Source organism: Heliangelus exortis, chromosome 6 (assembly GCF_036169615.1).
Source record: "Heliangelus exortis chromosome 6, bHelExo1.hap1, whole genome shotgun sequence".
Taxonomy (NCBI): Eukaryota; Metazoa; Chordata; class Aves; order Apodiformes; family Trochilidae; genus Heliangelus; species Heliangelus exortis.
Genome location: NC_092427.1, coordinates 21,537,545 through 21,548,071, shown reverse-complemented (window position 1 = coordinate 21,548,071; position 10,527 = coordinate 21,537,545). Strand labels below are relative to the sequence as shown.

The following is a 10,527-nucleotide window of genomic DNA, read 5'->3' as shown; positions in this document are numbered from 1 at the left end:
AGAGGGGAAGACTGTGAGGCTAAATAATATTTCAAGCTCTGTCTCTATGTCTCTATGTAAAGTTTGCAAATAAGGACTTGGAGAGAGGGCAGGAAAAAAAATAAAAAAGAGACAGAAAGATAAACCCCACGGGATTTAGTTGAAGTGAAGCGCCATAAGCAGTAATCTAAGAGCCGAGATAACTATCTGTGCATAAGCTTTATCTGTATTGTTTTTAAAGACATCTCTGTTCCCTGTATTCCCTCCCACCCCCCTGCCGAGGAGGGGTGCGCAGGACCCGCAGGAGGAGGCGTCCGCTGCTTCTGGCAGAGCGAGATTTTAATGCGGAGCCACCAGAGGGCAGTGCCTGCAGCTGGATTGCCCTCCTCTCCAGCACCCTCCCGTTAGGAGAGTTGTGATTGGTAGTGCAAAATAGTATTTCATTTTATTCCCTCCCCATTTTGTCCTCTCTTGGCAAAAAAAAAAAAAAAAAAAAAAAAAAAAAAATATCACCTTGGAGATTGGAATCCTTTTGGCTTTGGGGTTGCCCTGTTCAAACGCACTTGGACTTAAGCAAACAGACTGGGTGGGAGTGGAAGTCACCTAAAATTAGACACAGAGGTTGTAATAGCACTTTGTTTTCACAAAGAAGGAGCTGATGTGGCTTGGGAGGCTCTTCCTAAAGGTCTAAGCTTTATGGCAATATTCCAGGCTCATACACATGTATTTATTGAAGGTTTCCAGTCGGGAAAGGATGGCAATCTTTTGGACTGTTCTAAGGGGACTTTCACAAGGCATTTAGGACACTGTCTATATATATATTTAACCTCTTTTTGAAAGCCAAGGCAAACTGTCTGTTTGCTTTCCTGTATGTGCAAAATTGCTATCTTGTTCCAAGCAGTGTCCACAGGGACACTCCAAGGTCCTGTTTTGACCAAGGAGTTGGTCCTGTCCAAGTTACTCTATGGCCATACAAAGGCTTCTTGTCTCCCTCCCAAAGTCTGGCCTAAGAGCAACCAGCTTCTGCTGCAGATGCCCACAGGACAAAAGTACCTATAAGAAGCCCTCAGGCTGTTGTAATTTCCTCCTGCTGTTTCCTCAGGCAAGCTTCCAGGATCATATCCCAATGCCCTTACACCAGTTCGTGCTTGACACTACAACCTACACTACAGGCTTGGGTAAGAGTGGCTGGAAAGCTGCCTGACAGACAAAGAACTGCAGGTGTTGATGGACAGTAGTTGAGTATGAGCCAGGGTGTGCCCAAGTAGCCAAAAAGGCCACCAGCATCCTGGGTCTGTATCAGCTGTACTAGCACTAATGTGGCCAGCAGGACCAGGGCAGGGATCATACCCCTGTGCTCAGCACTGGTGAGGATGCACCTCGAATTTTGGGGTCAGTTTTGGGACCTTCACAACAAGAAGGACATTGGGGGGCTGGAGCATGTCCAGAGAAGGGCAACAGACCTGGAGAAGGGTCTGAAGCACAAGTCTTATGAGCTGCTAGGGAACTGGGATTATTTAGCCTGGAGAAAAGGAGACTCACTCTCTACAGCTCCCTGAAGGGAGGTTGGAGCAAGAGGGGTAAGGGAAGGCAGTCTCCTCTTCCAAGGGAAAAATGAGGAAATGGCCTCAAGTTGTGCCAGAGGAGGTTTAGATTGGATATTAGGAATAATTTCTTCCCCAAAAGGGTTGTCAGGCCCTGCCACAAGCTACTCAGGGCAATGGTGGAGTCACCATCCCTGGGGAGTTGAAAAGCTGTGTAGATGTGGTGCTGAAGGACATTGTTTAGTGATGGCCTTGGCAGTGTTGGGTTAACAGCTGAGCTTCTCTTAAAGGTCTTTTCCAACCAAATGATTCTACAACCAGAGAGAGCACAGCCCACAGCCCAGGAAATGCTGCACAAAATTAAAGTTATTTTGCAGGTGAGAAAAGGTTATGATGGAGTGCCAGTCATGTAAATAACACATCAGGCCATGAAAGTGGCCAGGGAAGCCAGGTAAGAAATAGGAATTGCTAGTGGCAGATCTGCTACTTCTGCTTCACCAGCTGGTTTTACATGAACTGAGATTCACATGCATAGACCTGCAAAGCTGTATGGGCCCCATATAGAAACTTCCAGGAGCCTCCACAGAGCACCTGCTCTGGCTGCCATCCTACGTGTAGATAGGTCTAGGGCAGCTCACAGTGACAGCACTCTCAGATCTAGGGAGTTTCAGCATGAGAGGTGCAGAGAAACTTTATTCTTCTCTGCAACAGGAAAGCAGTGGAGAAAAGTCTACCTGGGAGCTCCTTTGCTGACTGCACTGCTCCCAAGGTACTAAACATTTCCATCCTTTGAGGAAAAATGTGTTACCTGACCAGCTCAGGATGCTCATCATCCAAAAAGGGACTGGTGGGAAGACCTGGTGCTTGGTGCTTGGCGCAGGGCAGAGTTTTAACACATGCAGTCCCTTCAGTTCAGCCACCTCCTTCTAACCAGATCTAGCAGAATATGTATGGTTGTATGAGTGGAGAGAGCTACAGCCTAGGGTAATCTGTCATCACCACAACAGCTATGGAGCCATTTCTGACCTTCAGAGATTGTTATCCGTGTGCAAACTGGAACCAATCACTATGGTTGATCTTGAACTCCAGGAGTGAGGTTTGAAAAAGCAGCCATTAAGTGCAGCAGGATGATGTGCAGGACTATGTGCAATGTCAGTGCAAGGCCATCTCCTCTCATCCAGCAATAACGAGGCTCGGGTTAGGGGCCATGTCCTCCAGACAGCTTTACAGGGTGCAACTAACAGTGTGGAGTCTCTTCTGCATGAAATGGTGGCTGGCTATCGAAATGCAATAAAAATCAACATTGAGCAGTTGAGCTGTTTCTGTATGCTAAGAGATTTCTGCCTACTAGGACCATGACTCTGTAACAAAATATTTTGGTGCCACAATGCTTTGTTGTTGGTGTCTAGCCTGCTTTCTGAAGTTTCTACCTTGAAAATTTCAACACAGTCAACCAGACTGGGAAGAGCACCTTGCAAAATGTCCAGTTTCTGATCAGGCAACATGGGAGTGACCCTGAAACTTTAAAGCAGGGCTGTGGTTTCCTGGAAGGCAGACCTACCTCTCATTATTTCCGAATCTTGGACACCTCAGGTCAAGTAGCTTATGAATCACAAGACTTTCGGTGGCCAAGATCTGGCAATGCTTAAAAAACACTATGAAGCTGTCCGATTACTTGTCCAGTCCTTGTTTCAGGTGAAGCATGAAGTCTTTTTTTCCATGCTGGCATAGCAGGACTGTTGGGAAGGAACGTTGCTACTTTGAGTCTGGGGCAAAATAAGAAAAAATAAATTGTCCTTTAAAGAAACTACCAAGAAAGAACAAGTTCTTTCTTTACAACAGGAACGTGATTTCTCTTGTTCCAGAATTTCCAAGCTGATGAGGGAGAACCATGGGGTATTGTTTCAGAAAGGGTTAGCAGTTAGCTCTATAGGAAGGAAGGTGTAGCATAACATTCTCCTTTTTCTTGGCAAGGACCCTGGTGAGCTGGAAGCAGGGACCACATTTCAAGTGAACAACTCTTCTGCTGGTGATGTGCACCTAAGCTGGACCTCTGAGGTTGCAGTAGGAGAGTACAATTCTTCAGCACCTCCCTGCTACCTTCCAGGAGATCTGGCCATTGAATTTCTGATGGGAGGATCCTTCTGCTTTGTTAGAGGACATGGAAAAAGCTGAGCTGGTCTGTGCTGTATTGCAAAGGAAGCAGAGCTGAAAGAACGAGGAAAGGGGGAGCCTGGGTCACAAACCAGGGAGATCGTTGAGAGCTGTTTTGAAAGTCAGTGTGCTCCCTTGGAAACATGATGATGAAACTGAGGAGCCTCACATAAGCTTCCATTTTCATAAAATCATCATAAAATCTTTATCTCTGCTAAGGTGTAATCTACTGTACCATACAGTTGGGCTGTGTACATTTATAACAGAATATGTATGATTTATGGGACATCTATAGTTATTGCTCCTGGAATAAGATTTCAAGATTCAGGAAGTGAGATGAAGAAACAAAAAAAAAGTAAGGTAAATATCAGAAGTAGTTCCCTGGCAGAGAATCACATTGTGCTGCTAATCAAACCTGTTGAAAGGGGACCAGAGAAATAGGCAAACTGCTATCAAATGTGACAGAGGGAATAAGCCAGAACTGGTAGGCCAGAAGATGGGTGGACATGGAGCATGTCTGCACACAGCAATCACCCTGGATAGACATGGAATGTAAATGCAGTGCAGAGAAACCATTGCCCCACCTGGACCTTTCTCCCTTATAGTTCAGTTCCAGGAACTATTGTTCAGTCAGAAAAATTCAAGCTTATTTAAGAAAAATGTATCCAGACCTGCAGCTGTGCAGGAATGGTTGTCCTAGCCGAAAAATCCCTGAAGAGACAAAAGTCTCTGAAGATCCACCCAAAGGTGAGCATTGGTTTCTTTCCCCATGTTGCAAATGATAGAACCAGAGGGAAATTGCCTCAAGTTGTTTAGATTGGATGTTAGGATATTTCCTCTCTGAAAGGGTTCTCAGGCACTGGTTCTCAGGCTGCCAGGGGCAGTGGTGGAGTCATCGTCCCTGTAGAGATTTAAAAGCCATACATGGTGCTGAGGGACATGGTTTAGTGCTGAACTTGGCAGTGTTGGATTAATGGGTGGACATGACAATCTGAAAGGTCTTTTCCAGACAAAATGATTCTATGAATTTGCCTTCCTACCACTCCCCAGGAAGAGACCATAGCATGGGCTTGGCTTCTTTTGTCCAAAAAGAGCAGACACCCTCTGCATTTGCCTTTATTCATCCCAAATGAATGGGATCATCAGAAGGATGAAAAAGAGACTGATCTGCTGGCATGAGACATTCACCATTTTAGCAGCATCCAAATGATTTAACAAGCCATGAAGGAAGAAGCATCCTTTGGCTTAGCACCTTTGGCTGGTGCATCAGCTGGAAGAGCCTGTCAGACTCCAGGTAGCTCGGGGAGGGAAGGCAGTGGGGGACTGTCCCAGACAACATAAATCAAATGTGGCTCCACTGAAGGTGATGGAATGATACTGGTGTCAAAGCAGAGTCTGTGTGAGGAGAAACAGCTTCATCAGTTTTAACGGTGGCAATAAATGTATTGACTCCTACTTACTGACTTAAGAGCCCAGGATTAGAGTTTTAACTCCCAAAAGGAACATTTTTATTTCTGGTTTTGACTTCAACCCAAACCCCAATCCTTACATATCCTGCTGCAGGATTTATTTGCTACAGTTTTTCCAAGCTCAGAGTCATCATCAAATTCCAGCAGCCCGTTCCTTAAAGTTGAGACTTGTGTGATGATTCCTTGGCAGCAGCAGTGATAGGTGGGAGTGCCTCTGCAGCAGGGCCTTTTGCAGAGCTTGCCAGCCTGCAACTCACAGCCCACAAACTGCTGACAGGTCCCTGAGAAGAACCTTGGTGGTGGTGGTGGTGGAACTGGGCTCAGCAGATATTTCTGTCTTACCTTGAGACGGCTGTTTGAGCATGGAGCATCAGTGGTGGCGTATCAGAGTTCAGGGTGAAGGACCTTTCATACCAGTTAAATCCCCAGTTGGAGTCCATTCTGAGAACACTAGAGAAGCAGCTACTGCTCCTTGATGACTATGATATAGAACATCTTGGAGGGAGGACTCACAGGTCCAGGAATGACTCACACATCCAGGAATGAGTCACAGGTCCCTGTTGCCATCAGCAAGGACCTTGGAGAAATATCCACCCTGATGAAAGCTTGCTGAAAGCCCTGCTGGATCTATTTGGACAATTTCTAAACAACTGGTCTCTGGCATATGCTAAAAAAAAAAATAAAAAAAAAAAATCACAAACTGGTAACATTATCTTAAAGATGTTCAAAAGGGAGCTGCTGTCTGTGCATGACAATTCAAGCTTGATATGTACAAGGAGTATAAAGGAGACGGTGACCAAGTGTTTGTGGTCATCAGCCTTTTTGTACCAAAATGTCTTGGGCTCAGAGTTCCCAAAGTGTTCACCTTAGGAGGAAGGTACAAGAAATTTCAGAGGGACATTCAGAAAGATCTGTGTCTCATCTCCTGAAAACTGGACCTTTCACGGTCTCTGTTCTCTAAATTAGTCACTGCTCATGACACTACTGGGAACATCCTGAGCCAAACAATAGGTTGCAACAGGTGGTGCTTAGTGTTTTTCTTGTGATCAAGGGTAGCTTTTCCCACACACTGGACACAGTTCTCATTCAGTGGCAGAGAAAATGTTGTTGATGCAATTTAATGACACTGGTTTTTAAAAGTTTTTATTTGGTTTTCATGCAAGAGCAGCCCATAAGTGTGTGAGAAACTAGAAGAGCAGCAGAAGGTCCTACACAGCAATGAATTAACACCAAAAGAGAGAGCAAGCAATCTGTGACAATAAGCAAAGTGCCATGGTTTTGTTCAGCAGTCAGGTCCTCAGGTTTTGCAATATGCTGTCTTTAAAGAGCTTTCTATCTTTTGGGTACTGCTTAATCCCACTTCACCCAAGACAGGCGGGCTGTCAGATCTGCACAGAACATGAAAAAAAGTAAAGATGTACCACATGAATTTCAAAATATTTAAATTAGAGTTTAACAAGTCAACCATTCAGTTTTTTCAGAAAAGCAGGCTCATTCATTTAAATCTTTCCAAGTGGAGCTTAGAAATATTAGTTAACAGAGTCTGACAAAAGAGGTGATACCTATGAGAGCCGTTTCTGTTGTTTTAAAACCTGTCTATCTCTTAAAGGGGGAGGCAGCTGGAAAATAAATATTCTCTGTAGTCAAGAGAGTTGTGATCATGATTCATTTTCCCAGTCATGTAGCTAATGGAAATTAATAGGGAAGGAGAAAAGAGTTAATTAACTTTTCTTTGAAAGTAACTTGATTGCTTTTTCCTTACAGGCTTTGTGCCTTTGACACTTTCTTGTGAAATGAAAAGGGAAATATTTTTTTGGTGACTTTTCTCTATTTATGCTGCAGTTTTTGAAGGCTGTTATGCTTCAGGATTAATTTCAAAAAAAATTACAACATCCAAAGGAACTTACACTGCAAAGGGAGACCATTAGAAAGGGGGTTAATTACCTTAGAATGCAAAGTGCCAGGAACAAGTGAAAATCCTCCTCTGCTCCTCCCTGCACTAAGTAACAGAAAACCTCTTGCTTTTTATGAGACTTGAGACCCCATGTTGGGCACTTGGGAAGTATCCCATCTTCACAATGTGATGAGTTAACATATTCTGGTGAACACAAGCACTAAATTCAATTGCATATAAATCAGGATTAAGTAAAAGCCAAACAGAAAACCAAGTAACAGTCCTTCACTTCTAATCAGAAATAATTATAATAAATCAGAAATAATGTAAGAGTGTTATTTGCAAATATGCATTTGCTGACCTGGAATTGAAACAAACATGAAATTTGAGTATGTCTTGTGTACCCTGGGTTTTGGTGTTAAACTATGTTATCTCTGAGAAATTTGTTATTTTAACATTTGAGTTTTAGGAAATTAGATTCTTTTTATGTTCAAAACTAGGTGTTTTTCTCAGTCAGGTACAAGCTAAAGAAAACTTGTAAAGAAATAAGGAAAATTCTTACCGTCTCCATCAACTTGCATTGTTTTGAACAGCTTTGTGCAAAATTTAAAACATACAAAACAAAAACAAACAAAAAACCCCAAAAAACCCCACCCAAACTCAAACAAACCACCAACTAAAAATTCGCTAAGAATAAGCAAAATCTTTAATCTTATTTGTGAATCATTCTCTTAGTGAGCTCAGTGAGTTTTTTTTTCCTTTTTTTTTTCAAGAAAAAGATCTTTAGAGTTAGAAGACAAAATTTAATTCTTTTTTTATTGAGACATTACTTAGCTATGCTTTTTTTTAAAGATGAAATTGTATGTTGTTAGTGCCATTTCATAGCATCATGAAATCACAGGATGATTTCAGTTGGAAGGGGACCTTAAAGATCATCTTGTTCCAAACTTCCCATTAGACCAGGTTGCTCCAAGCCCCATCCATCCTGGCCTTGAACACTTCCAGGGATGGGACAGCCACAGCTTCTCTGGGCAGCCTGGGTCAGTGTCTCACCACCCTCTCAGGAAAGAATTTTTTCCTAAGATCTCATCTAAATCTCCTCTCTTTCAGCTTAAAACTGTTCCCCCTTATCCTGTCACTTCATGTCCTTGTCAAAAGTCCCTCCCCAGCTTTCCTGTAGCCCCTTCAGGTACTGGAAGATGCTCTAAGGTCTCCCTGGAGCCTCTTTTTCTCCAGTTGAACAACTCCAACTCTCTCATCCTGTCTTCATGGGAAAGGTGCCCCATTTGAATGTGATGAGAAGGTGTTCAGAAGCCATTAGATCGATTCACCCAAAGCATCACTGTGATCCCCCAAAACATAACCCTTCATTCACTCACCACTTGTGTTCCACGTTGCCTGCTGTGGGCTTTGCAACCCATCCTTCAGGCACTGCTCCACATATGCTTTGGGCTCACACCCGGAGAGGAGAATCTCTCTGAGGAGAGCAATGTAAGCAATGGCCAACCTCAGCGTGTCGATTTTGGAGAGCCTCTTCTCGTAGGGGAAGGTGGGGACGTGGCACCTCAGCTCCTCAAAGGCCGAGTTGATGTTGAGCATCCTCTTTCTCTCACGGACATTGGCAGCCTGGCGCTGGGGGCGGTGGGCAGGGGGTGCTGGGGCATGGGGATGGGGGGATATTGGGGTGAGGGACCCAGAGAGAGATGCAGTGGGTCCTGGTGGCCCAGAACTCTCCACTTCAGCAGCCTCTGTCCACTCAGTTGCTGGTTGCCCTGGAGCCAGAAGGCAGTCAGGGGCGTGCCAAGGGGAGAAGTGGTCTGCCAGAGAGAACTGGTCTTCCAGGGAAGAGGAACAGTCCAGGAGGAAGTCATCTGCCTGGTCCCAGAAGAGAAATTCAGGAGAGGAGTCTTCCTGTTCCAAGCTGTAGGAAAGGTCCTCCATTCTCTGACCCACCAGTTTTAAGCACACCAATGGAAAGGTTTTCAGCTTCAGACTAAACTGATTACATTAATACCCTCCAAAATATCAAAGTGTCCTGGTTTGATCCAGGAGACAATCGCTTTTCTTTCCAGTGTTTTTACTTTTCAGTTAAGTCTCTAGCTGCATGGAGTCCTGGCTGTGTCCTTGAGGAAGGCAAAAGTTTCCCCAGTTCCAGTCCCAAGTGGGACTCATGATTTAAATACTTCATGGCTCCTTAGCAGGGCAATTACCCTATTCTTCTCCTCTCAAAACTAATTAGTACACGTGCTTCTCTTTTTATTAGCTGTTGACTACAAAACAATATGAATGAATACAACAAGGGAGAATGAGTTTTCTATTGACTTTCTCCTGGGATGTCCATTGAAGCAGTTATTGAGTTCTTCAAGTTCGAGCTCTCCTCTTGCTTTTTAGAGTAGGGTTAACACAGGGATTTTGTTGTCATTGATGTTGGTTTTGGTTAGGAGTGGTTGGAAGAAGAAACAAAAGACCAGTCTTTATCTTTTTGGTAAAGTGTTAATAGGCCCACAATCTCCTGTGTCTGGACAAACAAAACCCTATTATAATGCTGTCAGAAACACATGATTTTGCCCTTTTTCAGCAACAGAAGCTACTGGCATCTTCTCTAGCAAGGGAAAGGCTGGGATAAACATGTGGGATGTACTGGTGTGTTAAATTGGAGCACAGTGATACCTCATATTAAATAAGCCAACACTCTCTCACTTGGTTACTGCATTTCCTAATTCACACTTAAAATGCATGTTTCTGGACATGCAGATATTCAGTTCTCTGTGTCAGACCATGTTATGCACTGGGAAATAACAGCAGCTGTAAAAACTACAATGGGCACTGTCCTGGAATGGTGGATCAGGAGGGCCACAACTTGAGATGTGCTGGAAATATGGGGTAGCAACTGGTGTCCAGCATCCCAGGTATTTTGGACAAATGGGGTGGAAGGTGTTAAGCACCACCAGAACTCTAAAGAAAGTGCATAATACAAGTGGATGCTTGAGAATCTTTGATTTCCACAAGATTGAGGCTAATGCTTATATTCATTCAGAAATAGTTTAAGTGATATTTTAAGGACTTAAAAGAATGGTATGGAGAAAGTCTAAATGCTTTTCCTGAAGCCTGTCATAAAGGACTTTTATTAAGACAATCAAATGCTAGACTTCATGCACATACTCATGTCCTGCTGCTCTGTGAAGTTTCAAGAGATGTCTGCTGTGAAGTTTATGAGCCTTGGGCAGTTTTCTGACAGGGCAGCTGAAAGCACAACTCCCAGTAGCTTCAGATAAAGAGCCAGAGAGCAGAAAATGACCTGCATTTTCCTTGGATCCAAAAGGTTCTCCATCTATTGATGGGTTGAGGTGCAGTCCTGGTAAATTTGCCCAGTGGATAGGAAGTTTTATTATAAGATATATTATAACCATAGCTTAGGTTTTATTATAAGATATATTATAATACTAGCCTAGGCTATTAGTGACTCTCGTTAGTAACTTGGAATTTT

The 10,527-nt window shown here is 43.6% G+C and overlaps 1 protein-coding gene across 1 annotated transcript; it reads right to left on the bottom strand.

Annotated features, from left to right (window-relative positions):
• Positions 1-6,496: 6,496 nt before the first annotated feature.
• LOC139797234 (pancreas transcription factor 1 subunit alpha-like) lies at positions 6,497-8,981 on the bottom strand. Its single transcript, XM_071746216.1, has 2 exons — positions 8,420-8,981; positions 6,497-6,534 (listed from the first exon to the last, which is right to left on the bottom strand). Exons 1-2 carry the CDS (start codon positions 8,979-8,981, stop codon positions 6,497-6,499), a joined length of 600 nt encoding a protein of 199 aa, XP_071602317.1.
• Positions 8,982-10,527: the final 1,546 nt, after the last annotated feature.